Source organism: Mangifera indica, chromosome 5 (genome assembly GCF_011075055.1).
Source record: "Mangifera indica cultivar Alphonso chromosome 5, CATAS_Mindica_2.1, whole genome shotgun sequence".
Lineage (NCBI taxonomy): Eukaryota > Viridiplantae > Streptophyta > Magnoliopsida > Sapindales > Anacardiaceae > Mangifera > Mangifera indica.
In genome coordinates this window covers 16,581,070-16,602,757 of record NC_058141.1, presented here as the reverse complement: position 1 = coordinate 16,602,757, position 21,688 = coordinate 16,581,070, and the positions used below count along the sequence as shown (strand labels likewise).

General features: G+C 33.6%; 5 protein-coding genes and 1 pseudogene across 5 annotated transcripts; 4 read left to right on the top strand and 2 right to left on the bottom strand.

The window, feature by feature from the left end:
• Positions 1 to 966: 966 nt before the first annotated feature.
• LOC123216110 (monothiol glutaredoxin-S1-like) lies at positions 967 to 1,641 on the bottom strand. Its single transcript, XM_044636476.1, has one exon. It carries the CDS (start codon positions 1,538 to 1,540, stop codon positions 1,232 to 1,234), a length of 309 nt encoding a protein of 102 aa, XP_044492411.1. The 5' UTR covers positions 1,541 to 1,641; the 3' UTR covers positions 967 to 1,231.
• Positions 1,642 to 3,857: 2,216 nt separating this feature from the next.
• On the bottom strand, positions 3,858 to 6,607 carry LOC123216073 (annotated as a pseudogene).
• Positions 6,608 to 7,675: 1,068 nt separating this feature from the next.
• Positions 7,676 to 8,528, top strand: LOC123217431 (glutaredoxin-C11-like). The gene has a single exon (XM_044638463.1). The coding sequence runs from the start codon at positions 8,054 to 8,056 to the stop codon at positions 8,357 to 8,359; it is 306 nt and encodes a 101-aa protein (XP_044494398.1). The 5' UTR covers positions 7,676 to 8,053; the 3' UTR covers positions 8,360 to 8,528.
• A 1,356-nt stretch (positions 8,529 to 9,884) lies between these two features.
• Positions 9,885 to 10,590, top strand: LOC123216114 (monothiol glutaredoxin-S9-like). The gene has a single exon (XM_044636479.1). It carries the CDS (start codon positions 10,102 to 10,104, stop codon positions 10,396 to 10,398), a length of 297 nt encoding a protein of 98 aa, XP_044492414.1. The 5' UTR covers positions 9,885 to 10,101; the 3' UTR covers positions 10,399 to 10,590.
• A 1,204-nt stretch (positions 10,591 to 11,794) lies between these two features.
• LOC123215712 (membrane-anchored ubiquitin-fold protein 3-like) lies at positions 11,795 to 14,898 on the top strand. The gene is made up of 5 exons (XM_044635921.1): positions 11,795 to 11,971; positions 12,129 to 12,243; positions 12,607 to 12,867; positions 13,614 to 13,784; positions 14,574 to 14,898. Exons 3-5 carry the CDS (start codon positions 12,735 to 12,737, stop codon positions 14,627 to 14,629), a joined length of 360 nt encoding a protein of 119 aa, XP_044491856.1. The 5' UTR covers positions 11,795 to 11,971; positions 12,129 to 12,243; positions 12,607 to 12,734; the 3' UTR covers positions 14,630 to 14,898.
• A 1,851-nt stretch (positions 14,899 to 16,749) lies between these two features.
• On the top strand, positions 16,750 to 20,677 carry LOC123216675 (E3 ubiquitin-protein ligase MIEL1). The gene is made up of 13 exons (XM_044637180.1): positions 16,750 to 16,935; positions 17,055 to 17,142; positions 17,257 to 17,313; positions 17,407 to 17,439; positions 17,545 to 17,622; positions 17,749 to 17,792; positions 17,911 to 17,951; positions 18,793 to 18,875; positions 18,962 to 19,053; positions 19,140 to 19,209; positions 19,887 to 19,925; positions 20,090 to 20,229; positions 20,344 to 20,677. Exons 1-12 carry the CDS (start codon positions 16,871 to 16,873, stop codon positions 20,219 to 20,221), a joined length of 822 nt encoding a protein of 273 aa, XP_044493115.1. The 5' UTR covers positions 16,750 to 16,870; the 3' UTR covers positions 20,222 to 20,229; positions 20,344 to 20,677.
• The last annotated feature ends 1,011 nt before the right edge of the window (positions 20,678 to 21,688 follow it).

Sequence of the window (21,688 nt, the reverse complement as noted above, 5' to 3'; positions counted from 1 at the left end):
TATGACACTGAAATTTCTGTAGTTTAGGCTAATGATCAAAATGTCTACCTCTATAGTGTTTTTCACTAGTTTTTATGTTAAGTAGATGAATATTATGTAATATTTTTATTATTCAATCTCTTTTTTTTTTTTTTTTTTCCATTCTCTTCTCCTTATATACAACTTTTAATTGGGAGATAAAACAAGTTTGAACCTCTTTTTTCTTGGGGCACCGAACCATGATTTTGACTTTAAATTGATAAAACTATTGGTATTTTTATTTACGTGGAAGTTGACATTTGTTCATGATGCTTGAGTATTGGATCTCTTGCGATTTGCTTGAAAGTTGCTACTCATTTTGACAGGATAAGAATTGCCATATATAAATTTATATCAATATTCGTGATGGATTGAACCATGAAAAAAAGAATATACGTACGGCAGTAGGGCAAATAATTTTGTGAAGAAATGTCAACTTCGATGGACAAATCTACAAGTTCATAACAAATTGATAAAGCAGAATGCAAGGTCGGTTCCTCGCATCACACATGGATGTTGCCAAAATTCACATATTAATATTTATCATAGACAAGGTTAACCATACTTAGTTTTCCTCTAGAATAGATGCGAAAATCATGTGAACTCTCCATCAACAAGATATATATGCATTACAGGGTTCTGATTATTCTCATAATCTTCAACAAAGATCAATCATGTTACAAGACAAGATAAATATCACTGTCAGAAAATTCCCTGATGGGATGCTGGCAGTGGCATCTTCCAGAGGAGCTCTTTGTTCTCCAACTTTATTACGTCTAAATCACGCGGTTTCGCTATTGCAATTTATACTTTTCTTGATTAAGTTGTGACTAAGTAAACATTAATTATCGCATGCAACACGTGTTTTAATCTATTCTGTTAAATTAGTTAATCCAAACCAAATTAATAAACATATATAAATATAATTACCTCAGCATGCAGATAATGTAATAGCAAATTTAACTACCTTTATTTAGCTTGAACTGTAGATATTATTACATGTGGAAGGTAAAACATGTTCCACCCGACTTAAGCATCCAGAAAATACAAGAAAAAGTACAGAATTAGGTAAATAGAAGCTCCCTCAGTAGGTAACTTTGTAGAGTTATCGGTAATATGTAATTAAAAGCTAGTTTATTAGAGCTGGTTTAGTCTACATATAAAGAGTTGATAAGTGAGGAAGTAAATTAATAGTTTAATACTTGGTTTTGTTTCAAACCCAGATAGCTCCTGCCCTTCTAAGCAACTGGCCTAGCTGGTTTTGAACCTGAAGGCTCATCACCTGTTTGGCACCGCCGACGAGCTGTTGACCAATGAACACTGCTGGTACACTCGGCTGACAACCTAACTGCACCAGTTCCCTCTCAATTTGCCTTCCATTTGCAATTTCATCTAGCTCATATATGGTAGGATTTGCCCCAAAGCTACTTATGAGCGTCTTAATGGCGTGGCTCATGGAACAGCTGCTCCTGCTGAAAATCACCACAGGCTTTTCGGCTATCAAACCATTGATATTAGCCATGGCGCTGATAACAGTAATTGAAAGAAACAGCAAATCGAAGTTTTATGGGAAAGTTGTAATAATACTTCAGGCTTTGCCCTGAGAAACTTCACCTCCAACCGGGTCTATTTAAACCAGCCAAAAGTGCACTGCATTTCACACGTAGAAAAGAAAGAAAAAATCAAGTGTGAATAGGAATAAAATGTTAAAAATGGAAATCATTCGATTCCCAATATTACCCATTTTTAACGATGATATGATAAAGACTTGAGTAAATCAGACATCAAATTAAATAAGATTGTATTAAATTTCATTAGAATGTTATTACTATTTTAATAATACATGATTGTGAAATCAATTATCAAATTTAAAATTTTATTTATTTGGATTGATCAATCTAATCTCGAAAAGATAATTAGACTGAAATAAAGGTGATGCCGACTGCATTTTCAAAATGCTAAAATTTTTAACATAGCTTATGCATATACCTATCCTGACAAGGGCTTCTCTGAAAATCATGGCTGCCTGCCTGCATCAAGATTGATATCGATGGGTATTTGGGTAATTAAAATTTCTCTCTCTCTCTCTCTCTCTCTGTCTTTTAAATTTTTTTTCTTTTCTATGTGTTTTAACATTGCCGAATATCTGCAATATCTAGTTGAAGCATCCGATGAGTTGGAAAAATAAGTGGAGTTTATCCAATATAGTTGTTGAGCAGCACTTTTTTCCTCTATGAGAAGATTCGCAGACGTTCAATTCAAGAAAACCGAAAGCTGAAAGGGGAAAAAAATAAATAAATAAATGGAATCGTGAAGAATGAAATTAATTTACGGAAAAGATGCTTCATTATTAGCAATATAAGATCATTTATTTTCCAAGTTGCCGAATGACTTCCACCGAATTGCGATGAAATGACGATTTTCTTTTTTTTTTTTTAAATTTAAAAGTCAACTGATTTTTTTATTTATTAAATCTTTTAAAAATAATTTTTTTTAATAATAATAATAAACCATGCCTTGACCCGTCATTTCATAAGAAGATAGCCATTGGGCCTTTATCTGCAAGTGATGGTGATATATAATTCTGACTTCAGTTGTAGCAGGAGAAGCACAAAACACATTGCAGAAAAATATTATACTTTTTTTTTTAATTAATGTAACTTTACAAAGATGCTACCAAAGCAACCGCAGGATTTGACAACTAAACAAAAAGTAAGATCTCTACAGGGAGCTTTTGAACAAAAATCTTTGTCTCTGTTTGATTAGATGAAAGATAAGCAAACAAAAAAACAGTTAATGCATTAGTCAAGACCCCAGTATAATCGCACGCTTTCACACTAGCTTTCGGCGATTTTACTTTTTAATTACTAATTTAGATATGAAAATTTATGAGCTAAACAAAACTGGATTGTCTAAGGTAGCACATCATCAACGTGATGTCAACAAGTGAATCTCGGATTTCTGGGCAGTCAGAATTATACTCTTTCTCTAGAAGAAAGTAAAGAAGCAATAATATAATACAAATGAACAATACAATGTATCCCCATTTTATATATATAATTATATAAATATTTATATATTTTATTATATGATTAAATATTATTTTATTTTTAATTTATAATTATATAATTATTACTTAATCATATAATAACATATATAAATACATATATATTTATACAACTAAAATAAATACACGTAATTTTATTAAATATAATTTATCATTTCTTAAGAATTGGACATTGTATTGTCTAAGTGTGTTATGTGCGTGTGTGTATATATATATTCACAACAATCCAACCAAATTTTGCTTTTGGTCCACAGTTAGCCATCCGTCGCCTATTGGAATCATTGGTGATGGCATGAAAAGCAGGAATACAAAAGAACAGCATATATGCCAGTGCCAATGCCAACTCTAACATATAACTTTGTAGAACTAGATTGAGCCACGTAGCTGCAGCAGAGAAAAAGGCCCTCCATCTAAATTGCCACGTTCAAATGTATCTTCCAAAACCGGCCAGAGACTCAGCAAAGGCCAATTATATGCAGGACCGCTTATTTTACTTGACCGTGAGTTGTTATACATAACATACACTGTTAAATAGATAAATTATGATTCACCTGTGTCAACATTTACAGGCCCTGAATGTCGCCGCTGGTGCCTTTTTAGAAAGGCTCATATTAAAGTTAGCCCCCAATTCTCCTGGACAACCATTGTTTCACAGTTATTGCATAGTTTTGTCTCGTCTATTCTTTTAATTGCCTATCTTGATGAATATATATATATATATATATATATATATATATATATATCATGTTCTCTATAACATTACGGAAGTAGATTGTTCACCAAAAAAGTAACTTTTCACATATAAAGTGCAAAACACCTATCTGATCAAATTACAGACCACGGAATTATATTGCTCACCAAGTCCAAATGCATGCTTATGATATGACAGCAAAATACTCGCATTAGACAAATCTGACCTATGACCCGATTTGTACTCCTTCCCCATTTCCACATCAAGGAAGGATCCCGAAAATATCTTGATATGCTTTCTCAGACGGTGAGTTAGGGCTCTGAGCTCTAGCTCCCCTCCCAAGGCAGCTGTTGACTCAACTTCTTTACAGTAATTCTCAAATCTCTCCGCTTGTAAATTATCAGAATAATCTTCATCTAACATATTTTCTGACAAGTAGAATGGTAAGAAATCAGATGCATGATCCCTCATATAAGCAGCTACCATTTCCCTAAGTGATTGGTAAGTGTAAGGAGAAGAACCTCCTGAAAGATGGGCAAGCTGATCCTCAACTGCTCGAGACAGTGTCCATCTGGCTTTATTTCGTTAACAGTCAATCCAAGGGGTTGAAGCTTTTTTTCCAATTTCTTGTCTTCAACCATTCGATCACTTATAATGTTACTCTGCTCTTCTTGAATTCTTTGTTCTCTTGCTGCATCTTGCTGAGCACTTTTCTCTCTCTTTTTAGCACCCTTGCTGGGCTTAGAATGTTCAGGTTGGTTGGTGACAGAAACTCCAGCAATGGCCTTCACCAAATTGTCAAGATTGCTTTTCTTGCTTTCATTACTACTGCTATAACCTAATGAAACAAGTTCTTTAGCATGCTTCTCTTTAAGCATCGCAGAGAGTTGAGATATCTCCTCCTCCACCTGCTTCTTCTTAGCTTTCTGTTCAGCCTTACTACCCTTGGTTGCTGCTTTCTTCAGTTCAGTTTTTCCTTGTTCTGAAGCTGTGATATCTCTTTCCCGAATCAAAAGACTAACTGAAAATCCAAGAAATAGCTTGGAAAAAGAAAACAAAAAGTTTTAAAGGCACAAAAATCTACCACAGTCAATAACAGGAGAAAAATAAACAAAGAGAACTTGATAGAAACAATATAAAAATAGCTTACTTAAGTAATCATCAAGCCAGATGTTCCATGGTAAAAGTGATAATTAAAAAACCAACAAATAAAATGGTTTTCACATTAACATAGCAACATAACTCTAGAATGCTAAACAAGATTAATGAACTTGTCTATATTTCAAGGAACAACCAGATGCATCTCAATATTATAAAGAATGAATTTACAATGTAGACTATAAATGAAAATATTACCTGTGCCTAGAAAGCATTTCATCACGAGTTCCTTGCCTTTTTTTAGATGCATCAACAGATTTTGCTTCAGATGGTCTGTCCTCTATTTCTTTATTGTCTGGCATTTGGGCCCCTAAAATTAAGGTAGAATAGAATGCAAAGAGAATTATCAAAACCTTTTGTAACTATCTACAACAATTAGATATATAATGTCTGCAGTGAAGGATTGGGGCAGAATTTATACAAATTAGAAGATTATATAAACTGTAAATGACCAAAAAAATATATTAAAAGAAAAAGACATCACCAGTTCTTAATAAACTGGACCTATCTCACACCAATCAATCACCAGTAAATTTATATTGCAAACACAAAATGTGGGTAGACCAAATTTTTCTTTGATGTACAAAAAGCAAAACTGATAACAGAACTTCTTATCATCATCACAAATAATATTAGGATAAATGAATTCTAGAATGCATTTTGTATACATCACAACCGTAAAAAATGTAATAAAATTTCCTGATTTGAATAAATTGACAAATTTTACAGGACATATCACTTAGAACTGTGATGCATTGTGTTAGTGACCCCCAAAATAGCTAACTATCATTCTTTCACCAATGTGATAAGGCAAACATAATGAGAAAAAAAATTATGAGTTTCTTTCCATATAGAGAGATGAAGACCACAATCTAGAACCCACCCAGTTATTTCAGGAAAAAAGATTTAAATACAAATTTTACATAAGTCAGACCCAACCAAAAACTATGCAAAATAAAGGAAGACTAAACTAGAGATTATAGAATCTATATCCTAAAACTAAGTAAACAAAAATTAAACCACAAGTAGGAAATTTTCAGTTTTTCACCAGTCTATCAATTAATTATCAAACAAAAAGTTGGCTAACAGTTCACGTCAACTTTAATCATGCAGCATAACAAACTAAAAAAATTGATAGATACGAAGTTCACATTCATCAGGGGTCAATAGACTCGGACAAACAAATAATGAAACGCAAAGTACAATAAACAAATTACATGAACAATTGTTCAGTGAATTTCTTTCACTATCATTTACATAATAATTCATAAATAACAGGATAACATTAACAAATTTAAAAAAAGAAATCTTTACATCAGAATTTTACTATAACAGAGAGATTCGATTAGAACTCACAAAGCAAAGATAAAGGGAGAAGAGATAGAAAATGTAGATGCACGACATTTATACGGCTAGGGTTTATAAGCGTAAAGCCTAATAGATCTTCCAATTGACTTTGTCAGCACCCAGCAGACTGTCACGACTTTCGCGCTTTTTTTGGCCTTTTGTCTCTGTGCCATATGCGCCCGAAGACAATTACGGGGAAAGTAATTGATAGGGCTGTGAGAGGGTGATGAGATAGCCTATCATTCTTGGGCCGAGCCAAAATTGTCCAGTATTTATTATAGGCCGAAAAGCCCACAATAAAACAGCAACCAAGACCTCAAACTCAATCTCTCTTTTTCTTTTTTTTAAATAAATTCCTAAATAAAAAAAAGATTTCCACAAAACTGTCAAATTTGTCACAAAGGTGATTGAAAGAGTTATTTCCCTCTGAATTCGACCAAGAAAAGGGCTAATTCCTAAGGACTAAGACATTCATATCATATATTTTGACCAAGAAAAGGATAAACCGTATTTTTAGTGCATTGAGTCATATTCTGCCGAAATTTAAGAGATGACGAATTTAGAATAACTCAAAGTTGACATTCTCTCTTATCATTTCACAACCATCCGAAAAATGCTTTCTGTTTTAGTTAAGGATATACAAGAACGAAGGATAAGGACGAGTAAGAGCAATAATGGTGGCCGACGTGCATGTGGCGCTCATTACTTTGATACAAGATTCTTCTCTTGCACATGTTGATCAAGCAGAAGATGAATGTAATCAGGCCGAAGATTCGATCTGTTGTGTTGGAAGCTGGGATTTACTTGCATCGGCAACAGTGGATTTTTATGCGCCATGTATCTGATGCGGGAACCAAATTATAAAGTGGAATGAATTGGATAAACTCAATCTTTCTCTCCACATCATCAAACTGACGCTACCCAGATGCAGCCAAAACTAAAAACAAGTTTTAACTACCCAACTACAAACTCCATCATCATCATTTTGAAATTAAAATAAACGCCAAATTTTCATTGTCATTATGTTGTTAAGGCATAATACCAAATCACACTTTGTTTCAGAAGAAAACGCTATTTTATTCTTGGAGGTTGAGGCTGGCTTAGAATCAATACCAGATTACTACTGCCTGCTGCCCCCCTCTCCCTTTCTTTTCAGGTCCTTGACATTCTAAATTTATTAATACTAGAGGGATTCTTCATTTTGAATGGTTATGGCGTAATATCGATAAAAACAGTATTATTCTTCCTGTTTCCGTTGCCACATTTATGTTTATTATAATCTATGATGCTGCCAACTAGTGCCGAAAGTGATTTGTGCTAATTAATAATTCATGTAGTACTGTTTTTGTATTCCAGCTTGCTCAAGTTAGTTGTACGGACATTCGGGAAGATTTAGATTATGGTTATACTGTAGTTGATGGAAGATGAAAGTGGGTAGCAAGTCACAGGGAAGCATTTTTTCTTATCCAAACAAATATCTGAAAGAACTTCTTCTTTTTATCCTATCTATTGTTTTTATATTGATTTTTGTTATTCTGGATTGAACAATGTAATCCACTACTCTCACCAACTGTTATAAATATGGTTGTTGAAATCTCGAAGTCTACCATAACCAGACACAGTTTTCCTACACTAATCTTGCTCCTCGTTTCCTCTACATACTACTTCTTTTTCTTCTTCAGTTTCGCAAATTTAGCTTCCTTTGCTGTTTTAACCTGAGCTGCATTGCTGAGCTAAATCTTTGCTACAACATACAAAGATTATCAATCAAGATGGACACTGTAAGAGATTTAGCATCAAATAAGGCTGCAGTGATTTTCACAAGGAGCTCATGCTGCATGTGCCATAGCATCAAGAGACTGTTTTATGAACTGGGCGCAAGCCCTGCCATTCATGAGCTTGACCATGATGCAAATGGGAAGGAAATTGAGCGGGCTCTAAGGGCCCAAGGATATGGGTCAGTCCCCGCTGTGTTTATTGGCGGAAGATATGTGGGTTCAGCTAAAGATGTCATTTCCCTTCACGTTGATGGGTCTCTGAAGCAGATGCTCATGGACGCAAAAGCCATCTGGTTCTAGCTAACTACTTACTACAATAACACAGTCCTTGTACCACGTTCCTACAAGTTTGCAGTGACATGAATATAGTTTTAATACCATGTCGAAAGCAATGTTATGAGTTTTTGATAACATTGTATGGCAGAATACCATATTACTTAATGAAATAGCATAAAGAGTTTTGTATTTACCCACAGATCTTGATTTTGATAATTGCTTTCTTTCCGATTGATAATGAAGACGCAGCATAAAACATATAAGCATCATTTTTTATCTTTTAAACTTTCTAGGATTCTTTCACATCAGAATTTAAAATAAGCAAGCCATCAACCTGAAATCTCAAATCAACCTTGCAAGATCAGATAAATTCCTGTTTGAGAATATTGAATGAAATGGTTCCTAATCCTCAGCAAGCTACACTGTGACAGAATAAATCCAAAATGCATCCCTTTTTTTACTATTTAGTAATCAGAAATGTTCGATTGCACAAGTTTTGCCACATATAAAAGCAATCCCCTGTGTCATGAAGAGACAATTACATTAACGGAGGAGAGGAAGAGCCCCAGTGTCACCATGAAGGCGATAATAAAAATAATTCTTGTAGACATCATAGCATTTTCTTCTACGGCTCTTATTGTAAGGACTACAATTCGATAAGCTGTTTACTTTCGGAGTTTGTCCTCTGAAAGATACCTTTTTACCGGGTAATTAACCGTAAGACATCTGCATAATCACTTTCCTTAGGAGGCGACAAAATGGAGATGCGGAAATTTTCTCTCTCTAGTATTCCTCCATTTCCGAATGCCAAAAGCTTTCCCATATGAATTTCCTTGATCTATCTAGATACCACCTATGTGTTTATCCATATACTTGGTGGATATTAACGAATCTACCGAATAATTGAATAATAATTTCTGAGTGCGTCTGCAGAGGTACATATCTTAATGAATTATTTATGATTCTATGCAGAGCTACAGTGTGTTGCCGATCACTCGTGATTAGGCTTGGCCCTGAAAAGAGAATTCTTTGCTTCTTTGCACATTCTATATTCTTCCATACATGTGAAAGCAATATTTACACGAGCAACGGAGTATATGAATAGAGGTTGATGTGGTTGTGGGCAAAGGGGAATCGTGAAAGTGGTGGGCACAACACTCACGACCACCGAAAGCCATCTAATTCCCAATCTTTCTGCATAAGTATTCAAAGAAGGTGATCATGAGAATATGTTATAAATTGACTACGCCTCGCTATAGAATTTTCACTTTTGTTGCATCTTGATGGGAGAGCATACTTGTGTTCCATAAAATCAGCAAAAATAGTCCACATATCAGATGGCTACGGGTTTAGACTCACTCTAACAAAATGAATAACTAGTTGGAAGAAAATACAATATATGCAAGCTGTTCAGTTCAGAAAAGCACTGTAGTCTCCATCCTGGTAAAGCTACTTTATTATTTTGGGCATCTAAGTAAAAGCAGATCCTCTTTTGAATGTTCTTGTTCAAACAATGGAGTCTACTTTGATGTTCCTATAAATAGGATAGCATTAGAACTAAGTTCAAATAACCTTGAGCTTTAAATCCTTTCTCCTTTCTTTCTCCTACTTTCATCCTTCCACTACCAAGACCAAATTCAGCTGAATTTGGTCTCATGGTATATAGGTTTTAATTGCAACCTAAAGTAACCTGCCTGTGTTACTTTTTTTTTTATCTTTTAAGAGAAAAATTTGCACTAAGCAATTAAGAAGACATTCTTACCATCATGGACAAGATAACAAGGTTGGTATCGGAAAAGGGAGTAGTAATATTCAGCAAGAGTTCATGTTGCCTGTGTTATGCAGTCATCATTTTATTTCAGGAACTTGGAGTGAACCCAGTAGTTTGTGAGATCGACCAGGATCCTGAAGGCAGGGAAATGGAGAAAGCTCTGACAAGATTGGGGTGTAACGCACCCGTACCAGCCGTGTTCATTGCTGGGAAGCTGGTTGGATCCACCAATGAAGTCATGTCTCTTCACCTAAGTGGCAGTTTGATTCCACTTCTCAAGCCTTATCAGTAGGCTTTGTCTTAAATCATATACTTGAATATCACATTGAAGAATAAATTTGGCAGCAATTGGTAGTTTAGTGTGCTCTGTGTTGTGTAGTCTATGTAGCTTGTTATGTCTCAAGTACTTAATATATAGATTTGGAATAGCTATAGCATGTAATTGTATTGTGTTGCCTTTCTTAATGAAGTTCAGCTTTATGTATTTTATGTTGTAAAGTATTTCATAAAATTTATTTTGATCACTAAGATAAACCTCTCTATGTTTAATCTTCTAGAGTATCATACTAAGAACAAATGAAGAGGTGTGGATTGTGTATGGAAAAAAAGAAAGAATAATATACGATTAAGAACTTTACAAACAAAAAAAGTTATCTGATGACACCAATTTGAAAAGAAATTTATACCATTGAGACAACTTTAAGGACCTCAACTTTGAACATCTAACTGCACTCTTTCATATGCCGATAGTTTGAATTAAAAATTCTTGACTTTTCTAATATATGCTACCATATATTCTTTTATTTTATCTGAGATAAAGAAGGGTATTAAATTCTTTGTCATTTTCCCTACAATTTAGTCTACTTTTTATAGTGTGGTGATCTTCAAGTGGGTAGTAGAAGTGTTTAGAATAAGTGGGTGAATTAAAGTTTGTTCACTTGAAACCAAGGTCTGATATAAAGTAAGAGAGCCAAGATTATCTTTCCAGAGATTGCAGAGCTTGCTAGAATCTTTCTTACAGCATATTAGCATAGAAATGTCTCCATTAGGCACTGATTCTCAGGCCCCAATTGATAAAAGGAAGATCCATAATACATCTTTCATATTGAATTGAACTGACAAAATTGGTCTTATGCATATAAGATACTGCTTGCTGTCATCAATGTCCATCAACAGATTCCTTGATGATGTATGACAAAGATATATTTGTTGTTGTTATTGGTAAAAGTAAAAAGCAAAAATTTCCGAGGTGGAGAGATGACTCAAAATAACCAAACCTAGCTTCTTGTACTTTGCCCTTACCTTCTAATCATTTCATGCTCTTGTGCAGCCTGAATTTGTACAAGAGTTTGTATTTAGCTGTTCAGTAATAAAATAATATTATGTATATATATTTTTAAATATATAAATAATAAAATATTATTTATTTTTAATTTAAAATAAATTAATTCCATGGTAATAACTCTTTTATATATTCATCGATGAACCAAAAAAAACTGTATTGACAAGAAATGTGTGATTATGTTTATTACAACATCTATGACTATGATCTTCAGAATGCATGAGCAACTACTAGTCTCCACGCACGAGTTGCCAGTTGCCGCTCGCTTGTAAAGGGCAATATAGGCATTCATGAAAATAAATAACCAACAATGACTTGATTTGTGTGCTCTCTCCTAACTCTAAATAAATTTCACATCTTATCAGGCAGATAAATACCAGATTTCCACGGAAAAAATAGAAAATAAAAAAGAAAGGAAAGATTTTGAAAAAAATATTTTAATTAGCAGAAGAACAAGTAACAGTGCACCGACACAGTAGCTCCAGACTGTGAACCCTAATTCAATTTATGGCTTCTTGATTAGGTATTATTTCCAATGTTCAACTGTTTTTCCTTCTCTTTTATTAATTTTCTTGATTTTAGATGTCAGTTTGAGTTGGATTTCCAGAATTTGGTTTTTTATTCATATTTCATAATTAGGGTTTGTTGGTCTTGAAGTAGTTTTTTTTTGTTTTTTGCAGGAATTGAGTGAGCGGAGAGTGACTGGATCATATGAAGTGCTTGTCGGATTGGGTTGGCTATGTACATTTCTTGCATGTTTTCGCTCCAAACAAACTTTTTATCAAATACACAGAGGTTGGTTTAAACGAATTTTTTGATCAAATTCAAGTTTCTTTTCTACGCGCTTTCATTTTAGTTGTTGTTTACTTATTACCGATTTGCTGTCAAAATCTTGGAGAAGAAACGAGCTGTTTGCTTGGCAACTTAGTTATTTTGATTGTAGACTATTAAAAAGTGAAGAATAGAGAAACATGATAAGAGGAATATATTTGAAAATATTAATTTTAAAAAAATAAGTTGTATCTTTTATTAATAAAATGTGGAAAGAATTACAAAATTTTGTTATTCTGTTATTTAGCTCTATTTTCTAAAAAAGCTAAACAGATAGTGTTGCATAAATCTTTGCTTTAAAAGTTGTGTATGTGAATTCTTTTTCAGGTGAATAGGGTGAGACTGAATTCTGTGACTGGGACTGGGACTGGGACTGGGTCTGGGTCTGGGTTTGGATCTGGATCTGAGACTGAATTTCATTGGATTTTGCAAGCTGGGAAAAGGAGAAAGGCACTATGGCTGAAGGAGAACAACAAGTTGAGCTTAAATTCCGCATTTATGATGGAACAGATATTGGCCATAATACTTATGCACTATCTACCTCTGTTGCAACTCTCAAGCAAAGGCTAGTTTCTGAGTGGCCTCAAGGTTATTAATCTCATTTCCTGTTTACTTATGAACCGGTAATTTTGTTGATTAAATGAGAGTGTTCAGACTCAGTGAACTGCCTTTATTGCATTTGTCTTGATTACTGGTTGACCTGAACATGGTTTGAGGGTGATTGTACTTTGTTTATGTGCTATGTTCTTTCTTTGGATTCTTCTTTTTTTTTTTAAATCTGTGAAGAAAGTGATGTCAACAAATCTCTTAACAAACGTAATAACCCAATAACAGAAGTAAATAATGTTGAAACAAGGTTCTTTGGGTTCCTGTTTCAGTTTGTTTTAAGACCAATTAATACCTATTGAAGATCTTGATTAAAACCCACTAGTCAGATAAGGTTTATGCATTAGAATCAGTCTTAACAGGCCTTTATAAATGTTGTCATCCTGTCATGGATTAATTATTTTATTAGCTTGAAATCGTGTTGGAACACTGCCATCCTTTGTTTGTTTGTCTTCGTGTTTTCAATCTTGTATGCCCTTCACCTAAGATCCTTATTATTAGATCAAAACTTTACCTTGCTTGATGTTTCAGTATGAAAATTTTATTTTTCAACTTATTAGATATATGTACGCAGGCACCTAACATGGCATCTCCACAAATGAATAATAATTTTATGTTTGTTGCTGCCAAGACACGTGTGTGAATGCAAAATTGCGGGATTTAGGTTTTCATATCTTTTCTTGTGGTATTCCTCCATCCAAGTTTTTGATGGGTCTTTACATATTCAGATAAAACAATCACACCGAAGTCAGTAAATGATGTAAAACTTATACATGCTGGTAAAATTTTGGAGAATAACAAGACATTGGCTGATTCAAGAGTTACTGTGGGGCACCTTCCTACTGGTGTCATTACCATGCATGTCATCATACAGCCTACTGCAGCTAAAATGAAGACAGGTTTGTTTTGTTTCTCATCCTTTATATCTGATAAGCAGAGTCAATTTTGGAATTTACTCAGTATCTGAGTTGTCCTTCATGTGCATTAAATGATGTAGTCAGTATAAGATTGTCTTGTTTCCCATTAAGTTTGCCCAGTTTAATCTATGTGCAATTTTTTTTGCACTTAAATTTTCTTTTGGCCTGTAATTAAGTCTTTAGGTTATTGAAGAATCCTTGTGAGGCCTATTCAAATTTGTAAAGTGGATGTAGACTGATTTGTTGGATTTGTATGCTTGTATGTTGTTCTTGCTTTATTTTATGGAAAAATAACATGGATTCTTTCCTGATTCCTTGAATCGGATTTCAGGAGTTCTCAATTTTCTTTAAGATCGCCTACAATCAGCCACTAGATTCCTGGATGTCATTCTTGTTATATTACATGTCTCAAAAATTGATGTGTGCTTCCTGTTCACCAAAGGTAAAGCTATCTCTTTGTAGGGTGGAAAACTGATTAAAAGGACTAAATCATAGTTTATTGAGAAGAAAAATAAATTCTTAAGCATCGAGTTAGTGGTTCCTAGCACTTTGGAGAACAGTTTAAGATTTTGGGTTCAATACTTTTGACAAGTATTTCCAAATTATACATCTAAGAACTCTGTATGACATTTAATTTAGCTAGAGTAGGAAACAAGTCATGCTCTTAAGTTGAGCCATCAAATATCAAGTTGTCTGGATTCCAAACTCAATGTTATTTATTTAAATTACTGAAGCTGCTTCCTTTAATTCCTTCTTTATGGTGAAATGCAGTTAAGAACCAAGATGAGATGCAGAATCACAATTCGTGCTTCTGTACTATCCTTTGAGTTGGGAGAATGCTTTGCGGCCTATCAAGATGGAATGAGCATTTAACATTGTGTACTTCTATATGTTCGAATTGCCATATACGTGTATGCAAGCTTGAGTGAATTGTTCTTATTTTCCTCCATGGTACTAATCTAGTCTGTTCTACATGTTAATTGCCCAAACGTGGATGTAGGCGGCCTCTGTTAGAGTGATTGTTTTAAGTTTTGTTCATGTAATTGACAATTCTGGATAAACAAAATTGGGATGTGTTGATATGATTTTTCATTACTAATTGATGTATGCAATTTAGACCCTTAGGGTAAGAGAAACTAAGATAACAACGATTAAGAGTGTTTGGAAATTTTTAAAGAGGTGTGTGAGCAAGTAAATTAAAGAAGAAAGATTGGCACCAACATTTTTAACATGGTTCGATTCAATAGTTGGAATGTTTACATCTATGGAATTCTAATTATTTTGTAATTTAGTACAAGAATAATATAATATACAGATTTCTTTGGGGGAAAATGCCTCCTCGCAAATTTACCCTCTCTCTCTTGAATTTATTTAATCCATGATTGTTTCTAGATGGCTGTTGTAACGTAAGATTATTGGCCTATGATTTTTCTTCTGATAATTGTCAAAAGATCTTCAAATTTGTAATTATTTGGTCACTGTTTGTTAGTCGTTAGTATCTTGGTCCTCTATATCTTGAACTGTTATGTCTAGAGGATTGATCTTGAAGTGCTCATTTTATATCGAACGATGCAATGTGACTGCTTATCATGTCATTAATCATGGAGGAAACACAAGACGTGACTTCTTGTGCTTTCTAATGTTGTCCATTGACGTCTGTTAGGGGGTTTCTGTTGGCGCCAATAGGGCTAGTGTGTTGGCGGTTGACTCGTTGCTCTCGTCATAATTGAATGCAGAGATTACTATATGGTTTAAATGTTCTTGAACATGACTATCTTGTCGTGAATAACACTCTGATAGTGTCATGTGTTGGTTGTATAATAGTGAGGAGATCAATCGGAGGCCTAGAAATAGTATTTCATTCGGATTGCACTGTGTCAATCTTAAAGATGAAGTGGTCTTAGGAAAAAGGTTCGGTTTAATCTCTAAATTATTTGATGATAAATTATTTAATGTCTTTTATATGGGCCACAGTACTTGTTCCCACTCAAAGTTTGTTTTATTTCTAAATTAACATCTATTAAGTATTAAAAACTTAAATACTTATCCGTGGGTGATTGAAATTAATAGAATTAGTTAAGTTTTAAGGATAAAATTATCATTTTAGATAAAAATATATTAAAAATAATTAAATATTATTCATTTCCTTTATAGATTTAGAAAACTATCAATTTTTTTCTGAATTAAACTTTAAAATGTTTTTTTTTTCTCTCTCATTTTTCAGTATAGTCATCGATCGACTTCCCTCTCCCTTCCCTTGGTGTCGAAAACCATAACATATAAATGTTCGTCACTAGACGAAGACGATCATCATTCCGTCTAGTGATGAACATATATATGTTGTCTTTGTCCAGTGACGAATATTTATCTGTTATGGCTTTCAATGCTGACAAGAAGAAGGAGAAGGAAGCTGACAGGTGATGGTGACGAAAAATTAGAGGGAAAAAAAGAAAAAAACCTTAAGAAGAAAATATAATATTTTAAAGTTTAATCTAAGAAAGAAATTGTTAGTTTTCTAAACTTAAAGAGGAAATAAATAATATCAATTAGTTTCGTTAATTTTAACTTTTTATTAATTTGATAATACAACAAACCTTAGGTGCAAATAAGTCCTTTGGCCCTTTGGCCCTTTTATATGTCAACCTTTGGCAAACAATTATTGGGCTTGTGAAAATAAGTGTGTAAGGCATGTTTATGCAATATGCTGTCAAGTTATCGATGAGAGTCTTTGTCACTTACTAACGTGTGCAATTTAGATTTGTGGAAGATTTACAATTGTAGCACCGATTGATTACAAAAAGAGAAAAAGAAAAATACAAATTGTTTGTGTTATTAGGTGTTTGACTTTTAAGAAAATGACATTTCGATGTCAAATGTGGGCAATGCGATTTCAACAAAGTACATGCGGGAAATGCATTAGGCCTAATAATAATAATAAAGAAATTTATCAGGGTTGGTGGGTGGGATTATGTATTAAACTAAATTGCTTAGATTGTAAGGGCAAAACCGAAGGAGGATTTTACTCTTTCGCCGCTTTGTCGTGTCCTCCCCCTCTCATTACATTATTCATGGAAGAAGAAGATTCTGTACATCCTCACACCACAATACATGACGTCGGAAAATTACAATACGGGTCAAAATTATTAAACCCTAATCAATGCATTACTTTCCCCCTATTTTATCTTTTAGATTTTTTATTCTTATTGTAGTTCGTTATGTATTTTTTTTTTTTTTTTGTTATTATTATTTTAGATGCGAGCACTATCGGAGACGATGCAAAATCCGTGCTCCTTGTTGCGATAAGATCTTCCCTTGCCGCCATTGCCATAACGAGGACGTGGTAACGGCTCTCTCTTTGTTTGTTTACCTCTCTCAATTATTGTTATTATTTAATCGATTTTTTTTTCTTTTCTGGTATTTCATTTGATTGTGGGATTTCTTGTCTTTGATTTAGAACTCTCTCAGCAATCCCAAGGATCATCACGAGCTTGTTAGGCAAAATGTTAAGCAAGTATGGATGCCTTGTTTTAATTATTCTATTTTATTTGAATGTATGTGTTTGATAAATTACTTATTTCTTATGTTTTTCAAATTGGTCTTCCAGGTTGTTTGTTCACTTTGCAATACCGAGCAGGAGGTGTGTTTTTGGGATCTTTCCATAGTTGCTTACCTTTTGTTCGTTTATCCAATATCTTAGGCAGGACTATGTTCTTTTCCTTTCTTTTCTTCTTCTCTTTTGCAGGTTGCTCAAATTTGTGCCAACTGTGGGGTCAAAATGGGTGAATATTTTTGCAATATTTGCAAATTTTATGATGATGATGTGAGTTAATTAGTTTCAAGTGATTTGTCACTTAAATGTTCTAGAATCAAATTTATAAATTGGGTCATTGTTGATTTATTTTCTTTATTTTTGTGGTTTTTTTCCGTGCTTATATAACTATTGCAGATTTCAAAGGGACAGTTCCACTGTGATGATTGTGGGATTTGTAGGTTAGTAAACCAGTTATATTGTCGCATATTTCATATCCACATCAGCCTTTTTCTGCTTTTTTGTCTTCATGCTTTATACTAAGTGATGAATGTTGTATGCTGTTTTTTGTGGTCTCAGAGTTGGTGGCCGTGATGAATTCTTTCACTGTCGGAAGTGCGGTATACCATCATCAACCTTCTTAGCATGTTGATTTATTCCCATTAAGTACACATCTTTGGCCTAGCCGTTTAGTTTGATTAAAAAAAAAAAAGTGTTCTGAATGGGTGATGATTAGCCATTGCTGGCTAACTTTAGCATGAGTTTTCTTATTTCACCATTTTTTCCCATTTATAAGTGAAAATTGATTTCAGAGTATTTGTTCAGGCATGTCAAGATATCAAGAATTCAATTTAAGACAACTATATATCATTCAAGCTTATAATCTCGTAGAGTCTTTCTTATAATTTTTATTAGAATAATAAGAATAGGGGAGATTGAATAACTGTTGGATTTCTCACTCACTCTTATATCTCCTTTTACTTTGATTTATATTATTCTCTTTTTCTGCCAGGAAAAGCTTTTGTTTTTTCTTCTTGAATGTACCTAGAAGCATCAGTAATTCTTAGAAATCCAGAATGCCTTGGTATTATCATTTATCTGTAAATACGCTAATAAAAGAACTTTTATGGTTATTTGCAAGGCTATAGTATTTTGAGCTGTGTATACACTAATAGTATAAAACAAGGCTATTGGTAAGTCCACAGCCTGAACTGTATATGTTTAGAAGTTTACCCGTAATGCAGCTTACCCTTTGATTGTTTATATGCTTTGCTATTTTAGCTGATAAATTTAATGTATTTTTGTTTTTATCACTATGGTCTTCAATGCATGCATGCAATTTTAACTGGTCTTTTATGTCATTGTATCGTTTTAAGAGTTTAAGTGTTTGAGGAAGCAGTGGGTAACGTCTGTCCTTTTGTAGATTTCTTTCCCTTTCTAATTTATGTTGTGAGAGCGCAGGATCTTGCTACTCAGTAAGTGCGCGCAATGATCATGTATGCGTGGAGAACTCCATGAAGAACTACTGCCCTGTTTGTTATGAGGTTTGTGGCTTGACTGTTGGCTGTCACAATTTATTGATGTTCATGGGATTTTTTATCAGCCTAACAATACTGTTTTATGCTGACAGTATCTTTTTGACTCAGTTAAAGGCTCAACAGTTATGAAATGTGGGCACACAATGCATACAGATTGTTTTGACGAAATGGCTTACCAAAACCAGTAAATTTCAGAGCAATTTTCAAATTCTTTGGAAGAGTTTATCAGTTCTGTGTTGTTTTTAATTCGGATTATTATTTATTTTCCAGGTACCGATGCCCTATTTGCTCCAAGACAGTGCTTAACATGTCTGACTATTGGCAGTTTTTAGATATGGAGGTATGGAACTTTTATGAATTGGTCAACATAATTTAAATTTGCCGAAAACATAATAGAACTTCAAATTTTGGCATGCCTTCTCATTGGAATAATAAGCATCTACGAGTGCTATTGTACAAATTCTTTCCTGCCACTTGCACACAGCATGCATTACGATGGAAACTGTATTTCCTACTTAAAAGCAGTGAGGCATTCCTTATCTCAAACAGCTTTGCTTAATAACAGCGATGCACATGTACTTTCTTTGTCAAGTTCAAGGGTTGTCTTATAATCCTCTTTCTCTCTCTGTTAAATTATGTCTTTCTTTAAGTTCTTGCGAAGGGTTAAGCATGAGTTGTAGCGGAGTAAGCTTTAACTACTGAATCAATTTATCTAAAGCTTTAAAAGGCTATGTATTTATATTTTTTGGCTTAAGTAAATGATTTTATTTGCTTATTGCATGTCCATGGGGTACTCTTGAACATAATATTTGTCTGCATTCAGTTTCTGCATCCATTTTCCATAGTTTGTTTGACTGTAATAAACTAATTAGTTTCTATCTATGTGTGTAGTTTAGCCAATATTGAAGAGTTGATTTTATTGGGTCTTACTGTGATATTTTAGTTTATTTGGATGGATGATTTTTTCTGCTTCTTTTGTTACTACAATATTGTCTTGATATTGTTGCTTTTCGGCAGATTGAAGCTAATAAGATGCCTGAGGAGTACCAGTACGATGTAATAACTTCAACCATGTTTTTCATGTATTGTTGGTTTGGATTGCTACAATTATGCAGAGATTACCCCCTTTCATCATTTGTTTATTTATGTTTTCAAATTGTTCCTGCAACTGAACTGGTAGTATGTCAAAGAGCTCAGAGGGTGGCTTGGGTGTTTTTCAGGTTTCAATCCTCTGCAATGACTGCAACACCACCAGCAAAGCCCCATTTCACATTTTAGGACACAAGTGCCTGCACTGTGACTCATATAACACCCGAAGGATTTCAGCACCTGATCATGAAAATGTTCAGTAATGTTTAAAGTTAGTTAATCAGTTCACTTGTTTGAGGTTTTTAATTTTTTTTCTTTTCAAAGTTTTTATTTAAGAAAGTGCACCTCTGCAAGGCGTAAATTGATTTTTTTTCCTTTTTTGTAGTTTCCATTGCTTCTCTAGCGAAATGCACACAAGAGCTGAAGAAAGTATGCAATTCTATTTGCTGGACTTGGAGTTCTGTTGATTGGAATTTACCAACTGTTTGTAAGATCTTGCAACATAAAAATGTACTTTTAGATACCTTTCTCATTTTCATTATTGTCAATGACAAGTTTAACGTGTATTCTAACTGAAAAGCTTAGGTTGAGAGAATTTTTGTCCATATGTAGCCAGAGGATTTGGATTCAAAAAGATAACTTTCTGTAAGGTATACCAAATTTAGAAATTCTCTTATGCAATACACTAATAAGAATTTGGTTTACAAAATTTGCATCAATTATCCCTTAAATTCAAATGGTTAATTTTTGTTTGCGTATAAAGCTATAAAGCTTTTCTTAGCTTGTTAAGTTGATCAGTACTGGTGGTTTATGAGTGATTGTTGAATTTGTGATGGCAAACCAGTATGCCACAGGAATATATTTGCTACTCCCTGTAATTATTTTTACTGTGCCAAAATATAAAGCTGAGTGCGTCACTTGAAAGAGCTTGGCTTGCTTTGATGAATTTCCTGAAAGATTTAATATGATGGATCAGTGTAACCGACTGCATGGCCTTCTTTTACATAATTTGAGAGAGGCTTTTAATTGAGGGGTTGATGCTAATGCAAATCTCTCGTGTTTGGTTGAATAAACTTTCATAGATTGCTTTGTTAGAAGGTTAAGGCTGGGAATTTTCATGAAAGAGTTCACAAAATTCTTGTAAGGACAGTTGAAATTTGAACACAATTATTGATTTATGATAAACAGTAGAAGAGTATGCAACTCTTTTGCCACACTTTCCAACAATTTCTTGAGAGAATTTTTTCTCTTTTCACCCATAATTTTCCATACTAATCTTTTTCCACCCTTGAAGTGTAACAGTCAATTTTCTCGCCCATTTTCCAATTTTGTTAGTAAAATCTATCAATTTTTATAATAAACTCATTGTAAAGATGAGATTATCATTTAGTGGCTCACTTTAAAATTTTTACTTTAATGTGAAAAAAATATAATTACTTGTATATCCTCTACTTAAAATTACCAATGTCTTTTTTAGAGCAATGTTTAAAAAACGATTACACTGAATGATTTTTCAATCAATTGAATAAAACCCACCTCATTGTAATTAAAACTAACAGTAATAGCTATTATTGATTGGTCTTGTATCAGGGTAACTTGTCATCAGAACTTCACTTTTCCTCTCCTATTTTTGCCATTTTAAATTTATATGCTTCTGATATCTTACAAGTGGATTTAAGGCTTGAAAAAATTTAGTGACATAAAATCAGAAGATAAATAACTTTCCAGTA

What these genes read in the sequence shown, in the direction of transcription:
- LOC123215712 (XM_044635921.1), top strand. Translation starts at nt 12,735, where the DNA reads ATGGCTGAAGGAGAACAACAAGTTGAGCTTAAATTCCGCATTTATGAT. An exon ending in AGTTTCTGAGTGGCCTCAAG is followed by an intron (nt 12,868 to 13,613) that starts GTTATTAATCTC and finishes TTACATATTCAG; the next exon opens with ATAAAACAATCACACCGAAG. An exon ending in TGCAGCTAAAATGAAGACAG is followed by an intron (nt 13,785 to 14,573) that starts GTTTGTTTTGTT and finishes GGTGAAATGCAG; the next exon opens with TTAAGAACCAAGATGAGATG.
- LOC123217431 (XM_044638463.1), top strand. Translation starts at nt 8,054, where the DNA reads ATGGACACTGTAAGAGATTTAGCATCAAATAAGGCTGCAGTGATTTTC.
- LOC123216675 (XM_044637180.1), top strand. Translation starts at nt 16,871, where the DNA reads ATGGAAGAAGAAGATTCTGTACATCCTCACACCACAATACATGACGTC. An exon ending in TTAGGCAAAATGTTAAGCAA is followed by an intron (nt 17,314 to 17,406) that starts GTATGGATGCCT and finishes TTGGTCTTCCAG; the next exon opens with GTTGTTTGTTCACTTTGCAA. An exon ending in ACTGCCCTGTTTGTTATGAG is followed by an intron (nt 18,876 to 18,961) that starts GTTTGTGGCTTG and finishes TTATGCTGACAG; the next exon opens with TATCTTTTTGACTCAGTTAA.
- LOC123216110 (XM_044636476.1), bottom strand. Translation starts at nt 1,540, where the DNA reads ATGGCTAATATCAATGGTTTGATAGCCGAAAAGCCTGTGGTGATTTTC.
- LOC123216114 (XM_044636479.1), top strand. Translation starts at nt 10,102, where the DNA reads ATGGACAAGATAACAAGGTTGGTATCGGAAAAGGGAGTAGTAATATTC.